This window comes from Pongo pygmaeus, chromosome 9, assembly GCF_028885625.2.
Source record: "Pongo pygmaeus isolate AG05252 chromosome 9, NHGRI_mPonPyg2-v2.0_pri, whole genome shotgun sequence".
Lineage (NCBI taxonomy): Eukaryota > Metazoa > Chordata > Mammalia > Primates > Hominidae > Pongo > Pongo pygmaeus.
In genome coordinates this window covers 70,845,855-70,873,364 of record NC_072382.2, presented here as the reverse complement: position 1 = coordinate 70,873,364, position 27,510 = coordinate 70,845,855, and the positions used below count along the sequence as shown (strand labels likewise).

The 27,510-nt window shown below is 39.0% G+C and overlaps 2 protein-coding genes across 3 annotated transcripts in view; one reads left to right on the top strand and one right to left on the bottom strand.

Annotated features, from left to right (window-relative positions):
• HBE1 (hemoglobin subunit epsilon 1) overlaps window positions 1-27,510 on the bottom strand; it is a 250,894-nt gene that overhangs the window by 115,138 nt on the left and 108,246 nt on the right. The gene's annotated exons all lie outside the window — the stretch shown is intronic.
• LOC129008857 (olfactory receptor 51M1) lies at window positions 9,251-10,243 on the top strand. The gene has a single exon (XM_054441312.2). The coding sequence runs from the start codon at window positions 9,251-9,253 to the stop codon at window positions 10,241-10,243; it is 993 nt and encodes a 330-aa protein (XP_054297287.2).

Sequence of the window (27,510 nt, the reverse complement as noted above, 5' to 3'; positions counted from 1 at the left end):
ACTGAAGAGAGGTAGGATGTTGTGAAAGAAGGCGTTTCTGAAAGAGGCTGTGGGAAGATGTGGAGACTGCTCTGTAAACCTTCCAGACTCTCTGTGCACACACAGATGCAGGTGTCTAGGGAGGCAGGGGGATGGACAAAATGAATTGCAACATGAAAATTTCTTAAGGGCTGTGGACCAGTCCAGAAGACCCTTTTGGCAATCCCAACTTCTGTGGGTCTTTCCAGCCTGAAAGACCCGCATCGATCTCACACCACAAAATGCAGTTCTTCTGGGAAGGACTTGTTCTAACAGGCCTGAGAGTGAGGTCATTTTCTGTGACACAGACACCTAAAAAGAGTCTGTTGTGAGTCTGGAGACATTGAGCACCCTGTCAGTAAGGATTTTATTTAGGTCTGTGTCTGGTCAGAGTGGGGATTTAAGGCTTGGTCAATATGATTAAGACTAAAGGCCACACACATAGATTTGTGTGAGATTACCATCTGTAAAAATCTGAAAAAGCCGAGAAAACCTATCTCTCTCCATCAATTTTAGTTTTTATGTGAGTTTGTAAGATGTAGATATGTCTATTTTGTACATGAGAGAGAGGAAGATCATCCTCAAAGGAAGAATGAACTGGTTGGCAGCTTTCAGCTGTGTAGTGGGTATTGAGGACACGGGAAGGTGGTGCTGGAAGAAAAGCCACATTTTCTTGAGCCCTGGGGATAGTAGGGCCTTGGTGCTGGTCAGAATTTAAGCCTATCCTTGGGCTGAATGCTCCCCCTGGTGGCTACAGTGGAAAACCACAGCATGTGTACAGACCTTGGGAATTCAGTTCTCCTGGAGGAATCTCATACTTCACCAAGCCTGGCTCAGTGGGCTGGCTAGGTATCAATTCTGGATAGAGGTTCCTTAAATAAAACTTATACTGGCCCCTTGAAAGCCAGGTTTTCCACCCCACCATCCCCCCACCCCACCTCTCTCACTTGCTTTCTCTCTCTCTCACACACACACACGCACACACACACACACAAACAATATTACATGCAATGAAAACTATTTGCACATTAATAGGCACACTGTTACAGTGACACTTTTCACTTTTAGTAATGGATTTAGATTCTTTAATAATGAATTCTAATACCTTAAAGGTTAAGGCCTGAATGACTCACACTAATGTGTTGATACTTCACCTTCCCCAACCATCATGCACCCACATTCACTTCACCTAATATTCGCATGATTACTCACGGTGATAGAGATAGGTCCGAGGACTTGCTCCTTCGTTGTCCGCATCCTCCTCCTCTTGGCCTCCAGGCTTCAGAAACTATCTCTGCCTTCCTATCCTGGGCTAGTGACCCTATTTTGGAAACTTCATTGAACAATCTAACATCTTTACTCAATGTGAGCTTCATAAAGGCAAGACCATGTCATGTTTATCTGTATATCTTCAAGTTCTTGATCAGAGTTTCTCACAGGATGCACTGAATGCACATCAATGAAAATTGATGAGAATGTTTAATGTAATTTCAGTCAAACTTCAAAGAGGACTATTTTGTGATTTGATAAAACAAATCTAAAGATCAATTAGAGCAATAAAGAATAAAAAATGCTGAGTTCTTTCATTTGGTTTTCAAATAAATCTATTGCTTGGGCACTGGTCCTTCAATTATATAATTCAGATAAATAGAGTATAAAGCTATTATACAGATGTTAGTTTAAAAAATTTAGCAAATATTAGAGATCTCTAGATAAATGGCAGGTTATCCATTAAACAGTATTGTTTATCTATGTAAAAAGCTGTCAATTACATATCTTCACCTAGCTCCATACACCAAAAGAACATCTGTTTCCAGTGCAGACTTTAAATCCTTCCTGCATATTGTTAACAATGTACTCTGGAAAATATGATTGTTATCTCCTGCCTTTTTAAACCCAACCATCAAAATGTGTACCATGTTTGACATGTCATATACACTCATTCAGGGTCTTGCCCCTGCCTACCTCTACTGTTTTATTCCAAGGTATTAACTCTCTTAAATGTTATATTTGAGCACTGGAAAATCTTATAGTTCTCAAAACACATAAACAACTTTTCGCCACCTCCATGCCCTTGCTTACACTACCCCTCCTTTTTGGAAATACCTTTCTATAAAGCCCCATCTGTGGTTGATTCTTACCTAGTCTTCATAGCTCAGGTTGGGGCCTTCCCTGGCCCTCACCTGTGGGCCAGGTGCTACCCACAAATATTAATATAATTGCTATGTCCATCTCTTACATTGCACTTAAGATAATTGCTTTCCTATCTTATATGTGATAGATGCCCCTGAATAATAGCAATATTTGCTGTTGCTGGTAATAATAGCAGCATTGTTGCTGCTATACTGTCCTTGGCTAGGATCCCAGTGAAACAGACTAAAATCATGTTCTTAATAAATGCAGGATTTTCTCAAATTTTTCTGGTAGTGGTGCCCTCTCCTACAAGCCGAAATGAAGATGTTCAGCTCCTTCCTATTGTACCCAAGCCAGAACCCTCCTCACAGCAACAATTTAGTAAGACATCCTGCTCTCTGCATCTTGTCCTATCACCCTGACTCTCCTACACTTTGGCCCTAACAACCAGTTACTTACCTGGTGTAAGGTGGTGCTACTTCTGTCTGGGTGTGGTCTGATCACACTGGCATGTCATAAACTTCATGGGTCTCTGTCCTGACTTTAGATCTATGTGCCCCATTTTGGAGCTCATCCCCATACAACTCTAATCAACCATGCCCTATTTAAAGGATGTAATACCTTGCTTCATGCCAGTCTCCAAGAGAGTGTGTGTGTGTTGGTGGTGGAGAGGTTGTGTGTGAGTTTTGAAAGAAAAGAGAAATGTACACATGACCTGATCACATTAACTCAGGTTCTGTAACATACTCTGGGGAAGAAGTACAAGACGATTTATTTTTTTTTTTTCTAAACATTGATGGCATTTGCTACCAGAAAAGTAAAGAAGGAAAAAAGTTTTGTAAAGGCTACTTGTTGTAGGGCTCATTGAAGGAATGTCCAGTGCATTCAAAGATGAAGTAGAGAGCTTTGGGAAAGCCTGAGACACTGACTTGGACATTTGTTTGGGGTAGGATTGAGTATGCAAGATTGACTTCTAGGTCCAAAGATATAGAGGCTGGCAGAGATGGAGGGCAATTTAATTATCTGTGGTTAATGGAAATATAAAAATAGACAGGAAAATGAGTGCAGGAGTGACAGAATCTTGAAGTAGTGGTGATTGTGGTGCTTCAAGGCAGATGTGCAATTTAAAAGCCACTGTGGGAATCACATGGATAATCCTCTTCATATACTACATCTGACCTCTCTGGAAAACGACGGGTCCATTACTAGTGGATAACAGAAGACAGTAAATAAAATGATAAGTGATATGAATTGACCTCTTTATGAAATTAAAAATAAACAGATAAGGCAGTAGTACTTTTGTTGCAGCAGATGTCTGTGTAGCCAAAACCTGGGGACTGAATGCTAAAAAGTTAGGGCTCTTCAGCTTCAGAAGACAGGGGTGGAGATAAAGAAAGTCTCCTGCCCATAGGATTCCCAGCCCTGGGGACCCTTTGTTTACCATTAAGTTCTCCCAGCTGGAGCCATCGTCTTTAGGAGGATAAATCCTTCTGTGACAGCCACAGCCTTGTGCCTCTCAGTGACCCTAGTGTCATCCTTACCTATACTGTTCTTTCTTCCTTTGGAACACACTCCTTGGCTTCACATTTTTGTTATTACCTGCTGATGAGTCTCACTACTGTCTTGTGCCGGGGTTTCAGGAGTGGGTAATTAGGGGGACAAAGGAGAGAGGAGGGAGAGAGGAGGGAGAAAATGTGGGAAAATGGGAATGCATAGGTATCACAAAAGCAGTGAGCCCAAAAAGACGTGGTCTCAGTTACAATTAGCTTTTCCCCCAGATGTTTGAATGTCCTTAGCCAAATGGATTCCCCACATTCCCTGCACTAAGCCTAATGGGATTTTTATTTGTTTGTTTTCTTTTGTTGTTGTTTGTTTGTTTTTAGAAATGAGGTCTAGCTCTGTTACCCAAGCTAGAGTGCAGTGGTGTAATCATAGCTCACTGTAAACTCAAACTGGATTCAAGCAATCCTCCCACCTTATTCTTCCAAGTTGCCAGGATTATAAGTATGAACCACCATGTACAGTAGTCTGGGCCTTAGATTTTTCACTTGGAAAATGAAGTCTTAGAAACCAGGGTTCTCACAGAATCTCTCCTGATATTCTCAGAGTCTATGTACAGAACCAGAGCCAGAGAAAGGAACAGAAAACAGGACCTTCTCTTGCTGGAAAAGAGGCGAGCTCACCTGCAGTATTCTGTTAGGAAGGCCAGGAGGCAGGGCTGCCTCACTCCCCTGATAAGTGCCTGCATGGCCAGGCCAGCCCCTCCCTGGATCACGTCTAGAGGTCAGGATGGCAGAAGCCCTCTGGTCTCTATACTCTTTCCTGCCAAGCCATCTGGTATACACACCCTCTCCTTTCTCTCACCAGAAAAACAGTCATTCACTTATTCAACAAATAATTAAATGCATTTTATGTGCTGGTCCAGTTAACATAGAAAAGATCCCATCTTCGATCTGCTTGTTTTAATCCAAACACCTTGTAACTTCCCCAGTATCCAGGATATGGCCTTCCCCTTCCAAAATCCTCCTCTATCCTACTAAAAACAGGCATGTTTACAGATGAGTTTGACCACTGTGGAAATGTTCTCTAGGGGTTCAAAAATGAATAATCTGGTTCAAGTCCTTGTGTTTAGGTGCAGCGTCTTTTGCATATTCTCCTATTTACAAGAAACAGTATCCTCCACCAATGTAGTTCATTAAAAAATAACTAATATTAAATTCAAACAAAACAATATTTAGACATAGGTAAGGTAGAGAGCCAATTACTCATTGTATACTGAAAATCTCTCTTTTCAGGAATTTTCTCCTGTGATCTAAGATTAATCTACTCTGCCTTGAATATTATAATTATGTTGTAACTAGACGTAACTGACTGCTGAGTGGACTCCTCCATTGCTTAGTAGACATGAAAAAATGACTGTTGCTTTCCTATCATGGATAATTGTCTCTCTTGCTAGGAGAAATCCCCTAAAGCTTCCTTCCCAAGAGGAAGTATCCTTTCCAAGAGAAATAATCCTAGCCCTGTCATTGTTTCTGTATAGACATCTTGTTTCCACCAGATCCCTCTCCCTGTCCATCTCATCACTCTGAAGTTGGTGAACACAGAGCTGACAACAGAACCCCAGGCACAAAGAATCAGGATAAGAGATGAGTACTTTATTTATTCACCCATTTAGTTTTTCATGCAAAAAAATATATATATAGTGGTACCTACCACATCTTAGACACTGTCGGGCTCCAGGGGCCTTTAGAGAATACCAGTCTAATCAACTTAAAAAATGAATTATTAGGTTGGTGAAAAATTAATGGCAGTTTTTGCCAATATAAATTTATGTTCTAAACACATATGATAAAGAATATTTATAAATACTACCTATAATATATAAATATGTTGTACAAAGTATATATAAGTATAAATATGTGTACAAATATATAACAATAAATATTTTTGTATATTTATGTTTACATATACAAATATATAGACACATATATGTATACTCTATACTTATATATAAAAATATCTATAAAGTATATAAAGAATATATAATGTACATACTAAAATATATATTCTATAAAGTATATATGAGTAAATCTATACACATGTTATTTAAACTTATACATATTTGTACTTATGGATGTATAAGTATGTTCTATATATATAAGTATGAATACGTATATATAAATATAAAAATATAAAGAATGTGTGTGTGTATTTACACCTTAATAGTACACTACAGGTACTATGTGAGAACAGAGAAAGATTTACCTCATGCTACAAAAGGAAGTCAGGAGAGATTTGACAGAAGAAGTGATATTTGCACTAAGTCTTAAAGGATCAGCAAGTGTTTACTGGTTGGAAAAACGGGGTGGTTTTTGCCAAGAAAGCAATAAATATAGAAGAATAAAAACAAGAAAAGTGTGTATAGGGAATTGAAGAAAAAAATGATATGGGTGTGTTGACTGGGAAAAGATGGGTTTGGAAAGGTGCCAAAACAAGAAGGGCCTGGCTAAAGATGGTGTTACAGGGTGTTTTAGGCTACCAGGGCCACGCATAGAGAGACAAAGGTTCACATCTTATCCTGATTTTCGCTCACTATCAGGCCTTAGGATGGTTGTTTACCTTTTTGTAGTTTTCTCCTTGTGAAGTAGGGATAAAATGTTTCATAGTTACAAGAAATATTCATGATTATGTAAAGTTTTTCACAGCATCTAAATCATATATGGCCTCAATAAATTTGACTATCACCACAGATCTTTTACAAGTTTGAACTTTATTCTAATGACGGAGAGCTACTGAAGGACTGAAAACAGTGCAGTGATTCATAGAGTTAGCACTTTCTGCATAATCTCGGTGGCTGCAGTAGAGGATGGACCAAGGGAACGAGGAGACTGGCTTTGTATGTTGAATGACAGGTCAGGCAAGCAGGTGTGGAAAAGCTAAGAACAAGGACATTGGCTACAGAGATGAAGATGAATAGATTACAGGGATAGATTAAAAGGACTTAGCTAAAAATTAGATACAGAAAGAGGGAGAGGGTTGAGTAGAGCACTAGCTCAAAAATAATGTCTTGAATGACAGGAAATGGTGAATAATATTATCAAAAATGCATAAATATGAGAAGAATCAGGTGTAAAGAGATGGATGCTGGGCTCAACATTAGACATGTTGAATTTCATCAGTATCCTTTTGGAAACCACTTAGTGAGAAGGCAGAAACTCAGGCCTAATATGTAACGGAGTTATTTGGACTAGAGATTAATGTCTAAGAGCCACCACTGTACAAGTAATAATAATCATAGAGAATATAATGAATGAGAAGTTAAGGTGTTCAAGGACAGTAAACTGAGTAACATAAATATTTGAGCAATGGAAATAAGAGAGTGCATAGAAGCTATCACAAAAATCAGAAGAGAACCAGCAGATCTTGGCATTAAGAATTTCTAGAGAGAGCTCTAAAAAGGAAGGCATGGCCAGCAGAGCACACAACTATTGCACAAAAAAATCAGTAAAAGCGGGTATGATTAAGACTTTCCATTGCATTTGGCCCCTAGAAGTCACTGGTGAATTTAAGGAGCATTGCTTTAGCTAAGTGGGTTTTAAAAAAACATTATAGGGTGGTTGGTTGAGTAGTAAACTGAGAAGTGAAGAAATGGAAAAGATAAACATGGACTATTCTTTTACCCCTTGCTAAAGTGATGTAGGCCTTATATCCATGCAGCACCTCTGCTCTCAACTCGAAACTCACAAGTATAGTAAAATTCAAAGGAGCTTGCGTGACCTGCAAGATCATACATGACGTAGCATTTAGCTGCTACTTCAAGTGCATTTGCCACCCTTCCCCACCTTGCTTCCTCCATTGAATATACATTGGCCTTCTTTTGTCTTTTAAACTTGTCAAGCTGCTCTCTGCTTCAGGAACTGTCACTTGTTCTTCCTCCTTCCTTGAATGTTTTTCTCTAAGATAGTCACACACTTGCCCTCTGATTTTGATTGCTTCTCTAAAATTACCTCCTCAGAGAGGTCTTCTCTGACTACCCTATATAAAATGCATCACTCTTACCTTCCTCCTTTATTCCGTATTTCTTTATTGCATTGCATTACCTTGCATTGTAGTATGTATGTATGCGTTTACTTTTGTCTCTGTTCTGTTTCTGTTCATTGTATTTTCAGTACCTAGGTGCAAAAGTAATTGCAGTTCTTGCCATTGAAAGTAATGGCAAAAACCACAACTACTTTTGCACCAACCTAATAGAATTATGTCTGCCATGTAATACAATTTCAATATGTATTTATTGAATCAATTAATAATTATTGAAACAATTGAATATTGAAATAATTATTGAAATAAGATTAATGGTAATGATACATATTTAATAATTTATTCAAATAATATTTAAAGGATTCCAATGATGTGGTGGCTAAAAAAGTCAATGCCTAGAGCTAATATTAAAATTAAAAAAGAGACAGTCATGGTTTATGTCCACAAGGAATTCACATTATAGAGGCAATACAGAAATTGACAATGCTGCAGGGAAAATATCATGGTAATTAGTGCATAGTGAACTACAGGAACACATAGGACAGGGTATTCAAACTAAACTTAGGGAATTTAAGAAGGCCTTCTGAAGGACATCATATCTAAGCTAAGGTGGGTTATATTAGGAGAAGTTAACTAGACAAAGATTAAGGGAAAGCTATTTCAGGAAAAAATGTTTTTATTCCAGGAAGAATGAAAATACAAATGTTTACCTATGAGCAAGAATACTAGATAAATTGGAAGAATTGTTTAGTGTCATTAACACTGAATATACAGAGAAAATTAGGATAGATAAGAAAATAGAATATACACGGAGAGAAAATAAGGTAGGGTCTTGAGTGTCATTTTAAACCTTTTTTACTTCATTAAAAACTTGTTTATGTATATGTCTCTCTTGCTATATAGTAGTCAAGTGAATAGAGTAGTACAAAAGATGAGTCATGGAATAGTCCTGAAAGAGTGATCCAAATTAGAATAGCATCAATGAAGGTGACGGTGAGTAAACAGACTTGAGGTATTCAGTAAACAGAAACCCCAGGACTTGGTGATTGGTTGATTAGATACTATGGAGAGATGTGATATGGAGAAGTCTAACATAAAACGTGACATTTGACTTGCGCCACTGAGATAATGAAAAGTACAGATGTTGCTAGAGTCTGGAAATCAAAAGAGAGAAAGACAAGTTCTGGAATTATATATTTGTTATTTATCAATATATGGATGGTAAATGAAATCATGGGAGTGGATGACAAGAAGAAATAATAGAATATGGCCAAAAAATTGCCAAGGACGGGAAGAACTATACTTAAGGGTGGAGCAATAAAGACATACCAGCAAAGAGGCAGAGAGGAACTGAAATAATAGAAATACAGAGGAAAACTGGTGAGGGCGATGTTATCAAAGAAAGTTCAGTAAAGTAGTGAGATTGGTGGAATTCATAAGGGTGGAGTAGATAATACTAAAGGTGATGACCATGGTACTGCTTGTGATGTTGTGAATGTCAGTGAAGCTGAAGAATTAATAACCAGAAATATCCATTTATTTTCAGCTCAATCCCCGAGGAATGTCAGCCCAATATTCACTCAGTCCTCAATTCATGCTGCTAACCAACATTACTCAGTTTAGCCCCATTTTCTATCTCACCAGCTTTCCTGGATTGGAAGGCATCAAACACTGGATTTTCATCCCCTTTTTCTTTATGTACATGGTTGCCATCTCAGGCAATTGTTTCATTCTGATCATTATTAAGACCAACCCTCGTCTGCACACACCCACGTACTATCTACTATCCTTACTGGCCCTCACCGACCTGGGGCTGTGTGTTTCCACCTTGCCCACCACTATGAGGATCTTCTGGTTTAACTCCCATAGTATCTACTTTGGAGCGTGTCAAATCCAGATGTTCTGCATCCACTCATTTTCCTTCATGGAGTCCTCAGTGCTCCTCATCATGTCCTTTGACCGCTTTGTGGCCATCTGCCAGCCGCTGAGGTATTCGGTCATTATCACTGGCCAGCGAGTGGTCAGGGCAGGCCTAATTGTCATCTTCCGGGGACCTGTGGCCACTATCCCTATTGTCCTCCTCCTGAAGGCTTTTCCCTACTGTGGATCTGTGGTCCTCTCCCACTCATTTTGCCTGCACCAGGAAGTGATACAGCTGGCCTGCACAGATACCACCTTCAATAATCTCTATGGACTGATGGTGGTAGTTTTCACTGTGATGCTGGACCTGGTGCTCATCGCACTGTCCTATGGACTCATCCTGCACACAGTAGCAGGCCTGGCCTCCCAAGAGGAGCAGTGCCATGCCTTTCAGACATGCACCGCTCATCTCTGTGCTGTGCTAGTATTCTTTGTGCCCATGATGGGGCTGTCCCTGGTGCACCGTTTTGGGAAGCATGCCCCACCTGCTATTCATCTTCTTATGGCCAATGTCTACCTTTTTGTGCCTCCCATGCTTAACCCAATCATATACAGTATTAAGACCAAGGAGATCCACCGTGCCATTATCAAGTTCCTAGGTCTTAAAAAGACCAGTTCTGAGTCCTGGGGCTAAAACTCCCCCTAGAGGCCTATAAGAAGGCCCCAAATTGGACTGAAAATTTGGAGTATTGAGTATATAGCATGCTCTTAAGGATTTTTTGCCCCTGTCCTAAATAAAATATGGGCAAATTTATTTCTGGAGTTGTGGCTTAAAAAAACTGAACTTCTCTTGCTTAAATTTTAACGCCTCCTCCTACAGCTGAGAACTGGCATTTTTGGTAGCATCAAAGCTATCCAGAAGGCAACTTTATTGAAGGTCATCATCAATGTAACTAAAACTAAAATGAAACTAAATAAAAACTAAAAAGAACAATAAATACCAGAGCACCCAGAGGAGAGCCTGGCAGAGACCAGGTAAATGCCATTTGCTCTAACTCACTTCCGGAAATACACCTCCTTCCATGGTTCCTTGGGACTGCTTCCATCTTCTCTACCTGGCCAAGTTTCTTCTCATCTTTTTCTATCCTGGTCAGCAGTAACTTTCAGACCCCCAAGTCACATCAGAAACCTCAGAACTCCTGCATTCTTCCTCAACACCTGTTTCAAGCAACACCCCCCCAAATTTCTGAGGTTGTGCTCTCTCCTGACCATATTCCTCTAGAAGAAGAGACTTTGACCCTATCCTTGACTCCTCTCATCTTTGATTTTACCTTACAACCTCAAGTCTGACATTAAGCTAAAGTCAGTGTTTCCTTGTAGGTGTTTTAGTTGTGTGATATTGAACAATGACATGTAACGTCAGAAAGCTTCAGCCAAGGAAACTCTCACAAACATATTGAAGTCACAATCCCATTGCTCAGGAGGAAATAAACTTTACATTGGCTGATCAGCCTGTCCCTACGAGTGACTAAATGCAATCCTTGCAGGGGTCTCAGCTTTGAAGTTGCTTCCTCAAGGACATTTTCACAGATAGCTCCTCCCTTTCCAATGGTGGAGCACCAAATGCTCCATCAGTTTCCTTCCACAGTGCCCTGAATTTCCTGTTGTAACATTTGTCACACAGTAATGTCCTGTTTATGAAGGTGTGTGCATGTGTCCATTAGAATGACTAAATCAAGATCCTTGGAGGAATTATGCATGTCTTGCTCACCAGTAAATGTATATAAATACAATACCTAGCACATGCTATATACTCAATAAATATTAAATGTATGCGTGGACATATAGATACATAAAGTGGGATCCAGAGCTAACAGAAGTTCTCTCCTTGTCTCAAGGAACTCCTCCTCTTCACATTCAGAAGCCCAAGAAGACACCTTTCTGCTGGCATCCATCAAGGTGGTGTCTTCATTGTCCCAGTTCTACTTTACTCAGGCCCTCTGGATCCTCCCACCCATTCTCCTACAGGTTAAAATTACCATGAGGCCAGGCACGGTGGCTTATGCTGTAATCCCAGCACTTTGGGAGACCAAGGTGGGAGGATTGCTGAAGGCCAGGAGTTTGAGCCCAACTTCAGGCAAGAAGATTACTTGAATCCAGGAGTTTGAGACCAGCCTGAATAATATAGCAAGACCCTATCTCTACAAAAAAAATTAAAATTAGCCATGTGTGGCGGTGCATGTCTGCAGTCTCAGCTACTTTGGAGGCTGAGGTGGGAAGAATGCTTGAGCCCAGGAGTTGAGGCTGCAGTGAGCCATAATCACACTACCGCCTGGGTGACCAAGTGAGACCCCGTTTCAAAAATAAAAAGGAAAACAAACAAAATTACAAAGTGAAATTTAGAAAAGAACCAAACTCTAAAAATATGTATGTATGTTTGTGCAGTTTCTTGTGTATATTTGTGTGGTATCTCCTGTTTGTATGTGTGGGTGCTGTCAGACTCTCAGGCTTGGGAGGCCCTCTGGAACCCAGCAGTTTCTCCAACCTTACAGGCTGGCACTCCTTAAACATAGGTTCCATTCTAAACTTTAATTTACATCCACATAGTAGGCCACATTACTCAATAGCAGTTCCGAGACTTAGAATATTCTTCTCGATGTTGAGAGGAAATTCTTATTCTATAGATCTCATTTGGTAGAACGGGTTATAAAAAATATAGGATTTGGATTTAGATTAGCATTGAATTCCCATTTTGCCTCTTATTAACAAATAGACCACTGACATCTAAATTTCATTCTTTTCAAATTAGGAAATATATACAGGTAATAACATATTTGAAAACTTCTACCTTACTCAAATTTAAAATGCAAATGAACATATTTTAATTTGTTACTAAACGAATATTGAAGAATAGCGTTAACAATCAATATCTGGCTGGGCGCGGTGGCTCATGCCTGTAATCCCAGCACTCTGGGAGGCCAAGGCGGGTGGATCACGAGGTCAGGAGATCGAGACCATCCTGGCTAACACGGTGAAACCCAGCCTCTACTAAAAATACAAAAAATTAGCCGGGTGTGGTGGTGGGCACCTGTAGTCCCAGCTACTCGAGAGGCTGAGGCAGGAGAATGGCGTGAACCCAGAAGGTGGAGCTTGCAGTGAGCCGAGATCATGCCACTGCACTCCAGCTTGGGTGACAGAGTGAGACTCCTTCTCAAAAAAAAAAAAAAATTAATATCTGTGCTGTTAAGTATGTGGTAAAAGAGGTTTTTCACATACCAGAATGAAAACATAATTTAATTTGCCTTTTATAAACAAAATATATCAAAAGACTTGAAAATATTCATGCTCTGTGTCTCAAAATGCCACTTCTAAAAAACTGTCCTAAATAAATGATAAATTAAAAATTTAGGATGTAAGCTGCTTGTGGCAAAATTTTTTTCCTGTTTGCTCACAGTTCTAAATCCATCTCCTAGGTCAGTGATCAATAAATATGTGTTGAACTATTTAATAAGTGAATATTATAATTTAATTGTGTTATTGTTCGTAATTTTAAGAATGTAAGCACACAAAATGTCTAGAATAAAAATGTTACATAAATCAAACCATATTCATTTGATACACTATTATTAAAATGACATTTAAATGCTTAGGAAACTGTGTTAGCAAAATATTACATAAAAACAATAAGCAAAATTATGTACAGAACAATCACTATGTAAAAGGCTATAAATATTTGTATCAAAAGAAAAACAGCTGTTATATATAATCTTATTTTCTATATCGATTTATCTATCTTTGCCGTATACAAATTTTCTGAAGAAGACATTTCAGTTTTATAATCTAAAAAGAGCATTTTACAATGACTATAAAAGGTTATATATGATTATGCTGAAGATGACAATGAAGATGATAATTATGATCATGATAAATGCTAATATTTATTAAGCATTTAACTCATGGTAGAGAGGGCTGAGTACTTTTTATTTTCATTATTTTACATTATTTCATTTAATTTTCTCCCCAAACCTGTGAAGTAGGAGGTATTATTATTTTCAATGTTTTAAAATTAGGAAACTGAGGTTCACAGAGGAAAGGAACTTTCCTTAGTTAAATCATTAACATAAGTCAGAACTGAAATTCAATATCAAGCATGTCTGATTTTCTTAAACCATTATGCTGGACCTCCTCTCCAAACAGGGCCACTCGTTTCAGGGCCATGTTTTCCATGTTATACTGAAGGAAGTCCCATCACTTGGCTTCTCCCTAACTTTTCTGTTCCCTTTCCTAGAACATGTTATCTATTTTTCCATTTAGTATCAGGCAAAGATATCAACAGAAAACAGTAACACAAAATTATTGTATTAAATACTTTTTAATAGACTTGATTTTAAGAGTTATAGGTTCACAGAAAAACTCAGTAGAAGGTACTGAGTACCTTCTATTTTGCACATCATGGTTTTTTAAGCACATATTATAACCTAGGTATTATTCTAAGGGCATAATACACTATAAGTCACTTTATCTTGACAATAACCTTATGAGATGGGTACTACTAGATTACCCATTTTACAGATAAGTACACTGAGGCTCAGAGACAAAATATCTTGCCCAATATTATACCAAGTTTGACAGTTCCTCTGACTGTGGTGCTTGTAGTTTTAACTATGCTCCACTGATTCAACAACAACAACAAACCAAAAAAAAAAAAACATAAAATCAGCCAAAGCTGTACATATTCCTGCTAATGACAGTATCTGCTTTAAATGGTCTGGCCCATTCCTCAGCACAAGCCTATATTCCTGCAGGCAAAAATCTTTACAACTACCCCCTGTTATTTAATATCCACAAGCCTCTCTAAGCCTTTGAAATTGATACTGTGTTTGTAAAACACAGATGGCTCATGTAATTGAAGTTCACAAAATTTTATGTCTTGCTTTGTGACAACACTGAGCCTTTGTACATGTTTTCCCCTCTATCTAAAATGTTCCCTATTTTGAATGATAGTGCAGACATTAGTAAGGAAAGCTTGCTAAATATTTGTATCACCTGGGAAGCCTGTTTTTTTCACATCAACCTCCTGCAGAAGACAATGCTTTCTGAAAGACAAGAGTTTGTGTCTTATTTATGCTTGCATTCAAACATCTGACCCAAAGCTTGTGATCTTTACATATTTGCTCAGTGAATGACAGTGACTTTCACCTGGGAAAGTTAGTTTTTTTCACATCAACCTCCTGCAGAAGACAATGCTTTCTGAAAGACAAGAGTTTGTGTCTTATTTATGCTTGCATTCAAATATCTGACCCAAAGCTTGTGATCTTTACATATTTGCTCAGTGAATGACAGTGAATAACTACCTGGTTGTAAAGACAATCTCAAGGGGAGTTTTGTCTGGGAAAAGAAAAGAAAGACAAAAAAGAGGATTGAGAAGCACTGATAAATTTTCTTATGAAGTTGGCAGCTGGGGAGAGAAGACAGTGAAGAATCATCTGGCTCACTGAAACACCTCCTACAGGTACTCATGGTTCACTAAATTTCCATTTAAGATAACTGGGCATCTCAAATGCTTTCGTCTAGGAGGATGCTAATGCCTCTTTGGCATTCAGCAAGTCTGCATCCATCTACGGAGATTCCTTTGAGGGCCAAAGACCCAAGGAAGAGAGACAGCTTTATAAGTGCCAATGCAGCCAATGTAGAACAGCATCGTGAGTCAAATGGAAGATGCTGGCACAGGAGTGGAAGGGCTGCACGGGAAAGAAGCTACAGAGAAGAAGGGACCAGTAAGTTGCTGAAGGTCCTTTGTTTTGTGGATAAAGTCATTGCAGTGACCTCTCTAATATCCCTTATCTAGCATGACTATTTGCAGGGTTATGGAATAGGGCAGCTTCCAGGAAGATGGCCAATCTGTTGTTAGGGCTGCTGTTCTGTCATATCTCCCATGATGTTTTTGATGGGGAAGACAGATCTGGACTTGTTACTGGGCTATGCCTTGTAGTGAATGACACAGGGTTGTGGCAGGCAAGGAAACATAATCTCAACAATTGCTCCAATTGATGAGGTTTCTAACATTTCAGAGTGCTTTCCTCCAAAGCCCCATTAAACCTAATAATTTCTCTCAAAAAGAGGCATGGCCCATGTGGAAATCTTTCGACATAGCGAAAAAGCTAAGGTTTAGAAAGATTCAGTAACTTTGCCAAAGCCATAAAAAAGGATTGTCCAAACACCTGTTCAAGAGCTCATGGCTTCCCACTCCAAAATCTTACACTTCATTGTTGTCAGATTATTTTTCAATCTTTTCTTAGAGCTCACTGCAACATTGCTCACTGGAATGTTGGAAAGTACAACTAATAAAATGTGTCTATTGAGTATTTGTTTTTAACTGTACTCCATTTAAAATTGCATATGAATGGCTCTCTAATCTACGGAGTAGGTAGAATTGTCTCAATTTTTCAGATGAAGAAATTAAGATTAATCAGATAATTTGCATAATCATAGAGTGAAGAGCTATGGAAGTTATGATTGTAATACAGATCTGGTCCCAGAGACACTGCTCTTAACCACACTGCACTGCCTAATGAAAATGTGCCTAGGCTGCAAGACAGGGATGCCCTCTCTCACCACTCCTATTCAACATAGTGTTGGAAGTTCTGGCCAGGGCAATCAGGCAGGAGAAGGAAATAAAGGGCATTCAATTAGGAAAAGAGGAAGTCAAATTGTCCCTGTTTGCAGATGACATGATTGTAAGTCTAGAAAACCCCATCGTCTCAGCCCAAAATCCCCTTAAGCTGATAAGCAACTTCAGCAAAGTCTCAGGATACAAAATCAATGTGCAAAAATCATAAGCATTCTTATACACCAATAACAAACAGAGAGCCAAATCATGAGTGAACTCCCATTCACAATTGCTTCAAAGAGAATATAATACCTAGGAATCCAACTTACAAGAGAGGTGAAGGACCTCTTCAAGGAGAACTACAAACTACTGCTCAATGAAATAAAAGAGGATACAAACAAATGGAAGAATATTCCATGCTCATGGATAGGAAGAATCAATATCGTGAAAATGGCCATACTGCCCAAGGTAATTTATAGATTCAATGCCATCCCCATCAAGCTACCAATGACTTTCTTCACAGAATTGGAAAAAACTACTTTAAAGTTCATATGGAACCAAAAAAGAGCCGGCATTGCCAAGTCAATCCTAAGCCAAAAGAACAAAGCTAGAGGCATCATGCTACCTGACTTCAAACTATACTACAAGGCTACACTAACCAAAACAGCATGGTACTGGTACCAAAACAGAGATATAGACCAATGGAACAGAACAGAGCCCTCAGAAATAATATCACACATCTGCAACTATCTGATCTTTGACAAACCTGACAAAAACAAGAAATAGGGAAAGGATTTCCTATTTAATAAATGGTGCTGGGAAAACTGGCTAGCCACATGTAGAAAACTGAAACTGGATCCCTTCCTTACACCTTATACAAAAATTAATTCAAGATGGATTAAAGACTTAAATGTTAGACCTAAAACCATCAAAACCCTAGAAGAAAACCTATGCAATACCATTCAGGACATAGGCATGGGCAAGGACTTCATGTCTAAAACACCAAAAGCAATGACAACAAAAGCCAAAATTGACAAATGGGATCTAATTAAACTAAAGAGCTTCTGCACAGCAAAAGAAACTACCATCAGAGTGAACAGGCAACCTACAGAATGGGAGAAAATTTTTGCAATCTACTCATCTGACAAAGGGCTAATATCCAGAATCTACAATGAACTCCAACAAATTTACAAGAAAAAAACAAACAACCCCATCAAAAAGTGGGTGAAGGATATGAACAGACACTTCTCAAAAGAAGACATTTATGCAGCCAAAAGACACATGAAAAAATGCTCATCATCACTGGCCATCAGAGAAATGCAAATCAAAACCATAATGAGATACCATCTCACATCAGTTAGAATGGCAATCATTAAAAAGTCAGGAAACAACAGGTGCTGGAGAGGATGTGGAGAAATAGGAACACTTTTACACTGTTGGTGGGACTGTAAACTAGTTCAACCATTGTAGAAGTCAATGTGGTGATTCCTCAGGGATCTAGAACTAGATATACCATTTGACCCAGCCATCCCATTACTGGGTAGATACCCAAAGGATTATAAATCATGCTGCTATAAAGACACATGCACACACATGTTTATTGCGGCACTATTCACAATAGCAAAGACTTGGAACCAACCCAAATGTCCAACAATGATAGACTGGATGAAGAAAATGTGGCACATATACACCATGGAATACTATGCAGCCATAAAAAATGATGAGTTCATGTCCTTTGTAGGGACATGGATGAAGCTGGAAACCATCATTCTCAGCAAACTATCTCAAGGACAAAAAACCAAACACTGCATGTTCTCACTCATAGGTGGGAATTGAACAATGAGAACACATGGACACAGGAAGGGGAACGTCACACACCAGGGCCTGTTGTGGAGTGGGGGGAGGGGGGAGGGATAGCATTAGGAGATATACCTAATGTTAAATGACGAGTTAATGGGTGGAGCACACCAACATGGCACATGTATACATATGTAACTAACGTGCACCTTATGCACATGTACCCTAAAACTTAAAGTATAATTTAAAATAAGGAGTTTTGGGCTGAAACAATGAGTTTTTCTAGATATAGGATCATGTCATCTTCAAACAGAGACAATTTGACTTCCTTCCTTTGTGAATACGTTTATTTCTTTTTCTTTTCTGATTGCCCTTGCCAGAACTTCCAATACTATGTTTAATAGGAGTGGTGAGAGAGGTTATTCTTGTCTTGTGCTGGTTTTCAAGAAGAATGCTTCCAGCTTTTGCCTATTCAGTATGATGTTGGCTGTGGGTTTGTCAAAGATGACTTATTATTTTGAGGTATGATCCTTCAATACTTAGTTTCTTGAGCGTTTTTTAACATGAAGAGATGTTGAATTTTATCAAAGGCCTTTTCTGCATCTATTGAGATAATCATGTGGTTTTTGTCTTTAGTTCTGTTTATGTGATGAATTACATTTGTTGATATGTGTATGTTGAACCAGCCTTACATCCCAGGTATAAAGCCAACTTGATCATGGTGGATAAGCTTTTGATGTGCTGCTGGATTTGGTTTGCCAGTATTTTATTGAGGATTTTCTCATTGATATTCATCAGGGATATTGGCCTGAAGTTTTCCTTTTTGATGTATCTCTGCCAGGTTTTGGTATCAGAATAATGCTGGCCTCGTAAAATGAGTTAGAGAGGAGTCCCTCCTTTTCAATTTTTGGATTAGTTGCAGAAGGAATGATACCAGCTCCTCTTTGTACCTGCGGTAGAATTCAGCTATAAATGCATCTGGTTTGGGACTTTTTTTTGGTTGGTAGGCTATTTATTACTGTCTCAGTGTTAGAAGTCATTAGTGGTCTATTCAGCCTTTCAACTTCTTCCTCGTTCAGTCTCAGGAGGATGTATCTTTCCAGGAATTATCCATTTCTTCTAGATTCTCTAGTTTATTTGCATAGAAGTGTCTGTCTCTGATGGTTGTTTGTATTTCTGTGATGTCAGTGGTGATATCCCCTTTAGCCTTTTTTATTGTGTCTATTTGATTCTTCTCCCTTTTATTCTTCATTAGTCTGGTAGTGGGCTATCTATTCTTCATTGGTCTAGTAGTGGGCTATTTTATTTATTTTTTCAAAAAATAGGTCCTGGATTTGTTGATTTTTTGAAGGGTTTTTCATGTCTCTATCACTCTCAGTTCTGCTCTGATCTTGGTTATTTCTTGTCTTCTGCTAGCTTTGGGATTTGATTGCTCTTGGTTCTCTAGTTCTTTTTGCTGGATGTTAGGATGTCGATTTGAGAACTTTGTAGCTTTATGATGTGGGCATTTAGTGCTATAAATTTCCCTCTTAACACTGCTTTAACTACATCTCAGAGATTCTGGTATGTTGTGTCTTTGTTCTTATTAGTTTCAAAAACTTCTTAATTTCTGCCTTAATTTTATTATTTTCCCAGGTGTCAGTCAGCAACAGGTTGTTCAATTTCCATGTAGCTGTGTAGTTTTGAGCGAGTTTGTTAATTTTGAGTTCTAATTTGATTGCGCTGTGGTCTGAGAGACTGTTTGTTATGATTTCAGATCTTTTGCATTAGCTGAGGAATGTTTTACTTCCAATTATGTGATCAAATTTAGAGAAAGTGCCAAGTGCGGAGGTTGTAGTGAGCTGAGACCATGTCACTGCACTCCAGCCTGGGAAACAAAGAGAGACTCCATCTCAAAAAAAAAAAAAGAATAAGTGCCATGTGGCACCAAGAAGAATGTATCGTCTGTTGTCTGTTGTTTTTGGGTGGAGAGCTCTGTAGTTAGCTATTAGGTCCACTTGGTCCAAAGCTGAGTTCAAGTCCTAAATATCTTTGTTAATTTTCTGTCTTGATGATAATATTGACAGAGGGGTGTTAAAATATTCCACCATTATTGTGTGGGAGTCTAAGTCTCTCTGTAGGTCTCTAAGAACTTATTTTATGAATCTGGGTGCTCCTGTATTGGGTGCATATATATTTAGGATAGTTACCTCTTTTTGTTGAATTGATCCCTTTACCATAATGTAATGCCTTTCTTTGTCTTTTTTTATCTTTGTTGGTTTAAAGTCTGTTTTGTCAGAAACTAGGAATGCAACCCCTGCTTTTTCTGCTTTTCATTTGCTTGAGAAATTTTCTTCCATTCCTTCATTTTGCACTTTTGTGTTTTTGCATGTGAGATGGGTCTCTTGAATACAGCACACCAATGGGTCTTGACTCTATCCAGCTTGTCATTCTGTGTCTTTTAATTGGGGCATTTAGCCCATTTACATTTAAAGTTAATATTGTTATGTGTGAATTTGATCCTGTCATCATGATGCTAGCTGGTTATTTTGCAGACTTGTTAATGTAGTTGCTTCATAGTGTCATTGGTCTGTGTACTTCAACAGGCTTTTGTAGTGGCTGGTAAAGGTTTTTTTTTTCTTTCCATATTTAGTGATTCCTTCAGGAGATCTTGCACAGCAGAACTGGTGGTGACAAATTCCCTCAGAAGTTGCTTTTATGAAAAGGATTTTATTTCTCCTTTGCCTATAAAGTTTAGATTGACTGGATAAGAAATTTTAGGTTGGAAATTCTTTTCTTTAAGAATGTTGAATACTGGCCTCAAATCTCTTCTGTCTTGTAGGGATTCCTCTGAGAGGTCCACTGTTGGTCTGATAGGCTTCCCTTAGTTGGCAACCCGGTCTTTCTCTCTGACTGCCCATAATATTTTTTTCTTCATTTCAACCTTGTAGAATCTGATGATTATGTGTCTTGGGTTTAATCTTCTCATGGAGTATCTTACAGGGCTTTTTTAGATTTCCTGAATTTGAATGTTGGCCTGTATGTTTAGGTTGGGGAAGTTCTCCTGGATCATATCCTGAAGTATGTTTTCCAACTTGGTTCCATTCTCCCCATCTCTTTCACTTACCCCAATCAGTCACAGGTTTGGTCTTTTTCATAAACCCATAGTTCTCAGAGGTTTTTTTTGTTCCTTTTCATTCTTTATTGTCTAAACTTGTCTGCCTGTCTTATTTCAGCATGATAGTCTTCAAGTTCTGAGATTTCTTTCTCTGCTTGGCCTATTCGGCTATTGACATTTGTGGTTGTATTGTTAAGTTATCATATTGTATTTTTTAGCTCCATCAGGTCATTTATGTTTCTCTCTAAACTGATTGTTCTGGTTAACAGCTTTCAGTGATGTTTTATCATGGTTCTTAGCTTCTTTGCATTAGGATAGCACATACTCCTTTAGCTCTGCAAAGTTCATTATTACCCACCTTCTGAAGCCTACTTCTGTCCGTTCATCCGTCTCAGCCTCAACCCAGTTCTGTGCCCTTGCTGGAGAGGTGTTGCAATCATTTGGAGGAGAAGAGGATCTCCAGCTCTTTGAGTTTTCAGCATTTTTACATTGGTTCTCAATTTCATGAGCTTATCTATCTTTGATGTTTTGTGGGGTATTTTTTGTTGATGTTGTTGTTCCAGTTTTCTGTTTGTTTTTCTTTTAACAGTCAAGCCCCCTTCTGTAGGGCTGCTGCAGTTTGCTGGGAGTCCACTCCAAACCCTATTCATTTGGGCCCCTCCTGCACCTGGAGGTGTTACCAATGGAGACCACAGACCAGAAAAAGATGGCTGCCTGCTCCTTCTTCTGGGAGCTCCATCCCAGAGGGGCACCAACATAATGCCAGTGGGAACACTCCTGTGTAAGGTATCTGTTGACCCTTGATGGAGGGGGTCTCACCCAGTCACGAGGAACAGGATCCAGGACCTGCTTAATGAAGCAGTCTGGCTGACCTTTGGTGGAGCCAGTGTGGTGCTCTCTTGTCTGGACTGCCCTGACTCTTCAGAGCCCTGCATCCCTCTTGTCTGGACTGCCGTGACTCTTCAGAGCCAGGAGGCAGGAAAGAGTAAGTCTGCTGATCCACGAAGACTCCAGCTTCCCCTCCCTCCAGGGGCTCTGGTCCCAGGAAAATCAGAGTTCTGTACATAAACCCCGGGTTGGAGTTGCTAATATCCCTTTTTTTTTTTTTAAGATGGAGTTTCACTCTTGTTGCCCAGGATGGAGTGCAATACCACGATCTCGGCTCACTGCAACCTCCGCCTCCTGGATTCAAGCAATTCTCCTGCCTCAGCCTCCCTAGTAGCTGGGATTACAGGCACCTGCCACCACACCCATCTAATTTTTTGTATTTTTAATAGAGACTGGGTATCACCATGTTGGCCAGGCTGGTCTTGAACTCCTGACCTCAGGTGATCCACCCACCTCGGCTTCCCAAAATGTTGAGACTACAGGCATGAGCCACCGTTCCCAGCTCGAGTTGCTGATATTCTTACAGGGAGGCCTTGCCCGGTGAGGAGGGATGAATCTGGGACCCACCTACAGAAGGGGTCTGGCTGTGATCTGCCACAGCTGCTGTGCTGTGCTGTGCTGTGCTGTGGAGAATTTTTCTAGGTTCAAACCATCCAGTCTTCCCAGCACTGGCAGGGGAAAACAGCCAACTGGTGCTGCAGTGATGGCAGCCACCCCTCCCTCCAGGAACTTGGTTTTTTTAGGCAGTGTCCAGCCTGCTTCCACTAGCCACAACCTGAGTGGCTGCCAAGAGTGTGCACAGCCCTGTGCTTGGGTCCCAAGGCCCTGGCAGCATGGGGATCTCCTGATCCACAGGTTGCACAGGTCTGTGGAAAAAGCATGATTTCCCTGGTGGGGTAGCAGAATCACCTTCTCCCTTGGCTGGGGGTGGGAGCTCCCCTTGCCCCCTGCAGCTACTGGGTGGGCTGTCACTCCACCCTGTTTTCCTTGCTTTCTGTGGATCACACCAACCTCCTTGTTAATGAGAGAACCGGGATACCTCAGTTGAAGGTGCAGAATTCACTCACTATTTTCATTCTCGGTGGGACCCACCAACCACAGCTGCTTCTAATCAGCCACCTTGGCCCCTCCCTCAAACATTTCTTAAATTTTTTTTAATTATTGATCTTGGAGATAAAGACTTAGGGAAAATTAGTTTTCAAGTGTGATAGAGAATGTTTCCATTTAATATTAAAATTTTCTTCTTTTGGAAAATAAAATATACACAAACTGTCTTACTAAGTATATTTCAGTTAGATATAGAAAACATGGTGTTTGTTTTAATTCTGTAATGGCATGCAAAATAAGAGAAATGTCTTCTAACGCTGGCCAAACTCTATCTTAGTCTATTTGGGCTGCTATGCAAAAATACCATAAAATGAGTAGCTCATAAACAACAGATATTTATTTCTTATAGTTCTAGAAGCTGAGAAGTTCAAGATCAAGGCACTGACAGATATGGTTTCTGGTGAAGATCTACCTTCTGGTTCATAGATGATGTCTTCCCACTGTGTCCTCACATGGCAGAAGGATCAAGGCAGCTTTCTGGAGCTCCTTTTATAAAGGCATTAATCCCATTCATGAAGTCTCTGTTCTCATAACCTATTCAGTTCCAAAGGCCCCACCTCCTAACACTATCACATTGGTGATTTGATTTCGCATATGAATTAGGAGACGGGAAGAAATATTCAGATCACAGCAATCTTATTTATTTTTATTTAGTTATAAGAAAAGGTCTAGAATTGCTTTTTGTCTTTGAATCATGATTGGTTTCAGAAGTGGTCATGGGTGAAAACATGGAATTGGCTTTTTTCTCATCAACCAGAAAACCAACAGGTTTAAATGAGCATTGCATATCTGCTTTTTTACTCATCCTGAGAGATATCTGTAATAGCAGTTAGATTGAGAACCAGGAACATTTTTTTCTATTACAAAGATGCATTTACTAGATAATTGTCAGGACACAGTGTATGTTTCTTTGCTAAGACTCAGATATGACATCCCTCTCTAGACTATGCCTAATTTCTAACATGCTTTTAATAAGCAGAAATTTTTGTACAACAGGAGCCCTAGACAAGGTTTTTGTTTGTTTGTTTGCTTGGTATTGCCTCTTAGTTCTCCACTTAATGTCCCACTAAACAAAATTATTAAATCACTTTGTATCCAGCCCTCTGCTTATACAAATTCTGTTTTTCTCCTATAGATTCAAGCAGATCTATGCCCTCATGTTTTAGCAATAAACGCAAAGAATTTGGTTCACATCTAAGCATTTCCTTTAAAGGGGAGGAGTATGAGCTTTGCTAAACTATCTTATAATTCTCTTGGTACACAGATGATTATCAGTGATGACAACTATATGATATATTCATTATCTTATTGACCAAGTACTTCTGTCCTCCCAGAACAAACTTAGATTTGTGGGCAAACTTTTCTTATGAAAATATGGCAAATATTCTGTTTCATTAGTTGCAATGATATGAAGCATGTCTTTCTGAGAAAAGTGTGCAGTTTTTTTGGAATGACTTACTTGAGAACAATGACTAATGAACATAACTCTAATTTTCATTTATATGTCAAAGATTATTAAGTTATTGTCAAACTCAATGAATGTATAATGGTAATGGTAATAGGGCTGAAGACTGAAAAAGGAAAATATGACCAAAGTCTTCCAGAACACAATCCCAGTTTATAACAAAAATGACAACCTCCTTTATGTGTATATTTATGCCAAATGTTTGAAGCAGGCACTGACATTTGGGAAAAAATAAACCAACAGCCGAAATTCAACTGGGTGTTCATAAGAATCATCCATCCGTTGACCTTTCATCACAAGTTCTGATCTTTTTCAATTCCAACGAAGTTTATTTCAATACTACTTTGGTCACTCATTCCATAGCCATATTCTGTACCTCATGATCAGCCAGAAGTAGTTTTCTTCTCTTTTTAAACTCTAGTACCCCATTTCCTAATCACAGATATGTGTGTGTGTGTGTGTGTGTGTGTGGGCGTGTGTGTGTGTGGGCGTGTGTGTGTGTGTGTATATATATACATATATCTGATCTGATCTAGATTAGATCTAATCTATACCACATAAGCTATCATTTAAAGCATTTTCTCACCAGTTATACAAAATCTCCTTCTCTCTTGTTAAGCCAGTGGCACAAAAAAAGTATTTTCAAAGCAGTTTTATTAAGTCTTATAAATGGGTTCACAGTGGACTTTCAACACAAATTGCGTTTTTTCCCTCTTGGCAGTCAGAAAATTACCCAATGAACCAACCATATACCAACAATCAAAACTCATTGGTTCAATATTTTTCATTCTTCTTAATACTGAGTTGTGGAAGTACCCAATTTCTGCCAGCTCTCTCTAGCCATCATATGCTGGGAAGCTTTATTCATCATAGCATTGTGATTAATCTTTCCCCCATCCTTATGCCAACCTAATCTGGAAACTTTTCTCACTATAGCTTAACCCCTTACATTCTGTCGTCTCCTGAAATTAAACACTCTTGATGTTCTCTGGATACCAACAATTCTGGGACCTTGTCCTTTCTTAATAAATATATGTTCATAAAAGTGATAGTTGATGACCACAATAGACTAATGTATTATTTCTTTAGGATACAATCATCCAATAATACTTATATCAGCTAATATTTCTACTGCACTTTTTATAAACCAGATACTTTCTAAGAAATCTAGAAGAAATGGATAAATTCCTCGACACATACACCCTCCCAAGACTAAACTAGGAAGAAGTTGAATCTCTGAATAGACCAATAACAGGATCTGAAATTGAGGCAATAATCAATAGCTTACCAACTAAAAAAAAGTCCAGGACCAGATGGATCACAGCCGAATTCTACCAGAGGTACAAGGAGGAGCTGGTACCATTCCTTCTGAAACTATTCCAATCAATAGAAAAAGAGGGAATCCTCCCTAATTCATTTTATGAGGCCAGCATCATCCTGATACCAAAGACTGGCAGAGACACAACACAAAAAGAGAATTTTAGACCAATATCCCTGATGAACACTGATGCAAAAATCCTCAATAAAATACTGGCAAACCAAATCCAGCAGCACATCCAAAAGCTTATCCACCATGATCGAGTGGGCTTCCTCCCTGGGATGCAAGGCTGGTTCAGCATATTCAAATTAATAAACATAATCCAGCATATAAACAGAACCAAAGACAAAAACCACATGATTATCTCAATAGATGCAGAAAAGGCCTTTGACAAAATTCAACAACCTTTCATGCTAAAAACTCTCAATAAATTAGGTATTGATGGGATGTATCTCAAAATAATAAGAGCTATCTATGACAAACCCACAGCCAATATCAATGGGCAAAAACTGGAAGCATTTCCTTTGAAAACTGGCACAAGACAGGGATGCCCTCTCTCACCACTCCTATTCAACATAGTGTTGGAAGTTCTGGCCAGGGCAGTCAGGCAGGATAAGGAAATAAATGGTTTTCCATTAGGAAAAGAGGAAGTGAAATTGTCCCTGTTTGCAGATGACATGATTGTATATCTAGAAAACCCCATCATCTCAGACCAAAATCTCCTTAAGCTGATAAGCAACTTCAGCAAAGTCTCAGGATACAAAATCAATGTGCAAAAATCACAAGCATTCTTAGACACCAATAACAGACAAACAGAGAGCCAAATTATGAGTGAACTCCCATTCACAATTGCTTCAGAGAATAAAATACTTAGGAATCCAACTTACAAGGGATGTGAAGGACCTCTTCAAGGAGACTACAAACCACTGCTCAATGAAATAAAAGAGGATACAAACAAGTGGAAGAATATTCCATGCTCATGGGTAGGAAGAATCAATATCGTGAAAATGGCCATACTGCCCAAGGTAATTTACAGATTCAATGCCATCCCCATCAAGCTACCAATGACTTTCTTCACAGAATTGGAAAAAACTACTTTAAAGTTCATATGGAACCAAAAAAGAGCCCACATTGGCAAGTCAATCCTAAGCCAAAAGAACAAAGCTGGAGGCATAACACTACCTGACTTCAAACTATACTACAAGGCTACACTAACCAAAACAGCATGGTACTGGTACCAAAACAGAGATATAGACCAATGGAACAGAACAGAGCCCTCAGAAATAATGCTGCATATCTACAACTATCTGATCTTTGACAAACCTGACAAAAACAAGAAATGGGGAAAGGATTCCCTATTTAATAAATGGTGCTGGGAAAACTGGCTAGCCATATGTAGAAAGCTGAAACTGGATCCCTTCCTTACACCTTATACAAAAATTAATTCAAGATGGATTAAAGACTTAAATGTTAGACCTAAAACCATAAAAACCCTAGAAGAAAACCTAGGCATTACCATTCAGGACATAGGCAAGAGCAAGCACTTCATGTCTAAAACACCAAAAGCAATGAAAACAAAAGCCAAAATTGACAAATGGGATCTAATTAAACTAAAGAGCTTCTGCACAGCAAAGGAAACTACCATCAGAGTGAACAGGCAACCTACAGAATGGGAGAAA

What these genes read in the sequence shown, in the direction of transcription:
- LOC129008857 (XM_054441312.2), top strand. Translation starts at nt 9,251, where the DNA reads ATGTCAGCCCAATATTCACTCAGTCCTCAATTCATGCTGCTAACCAAC.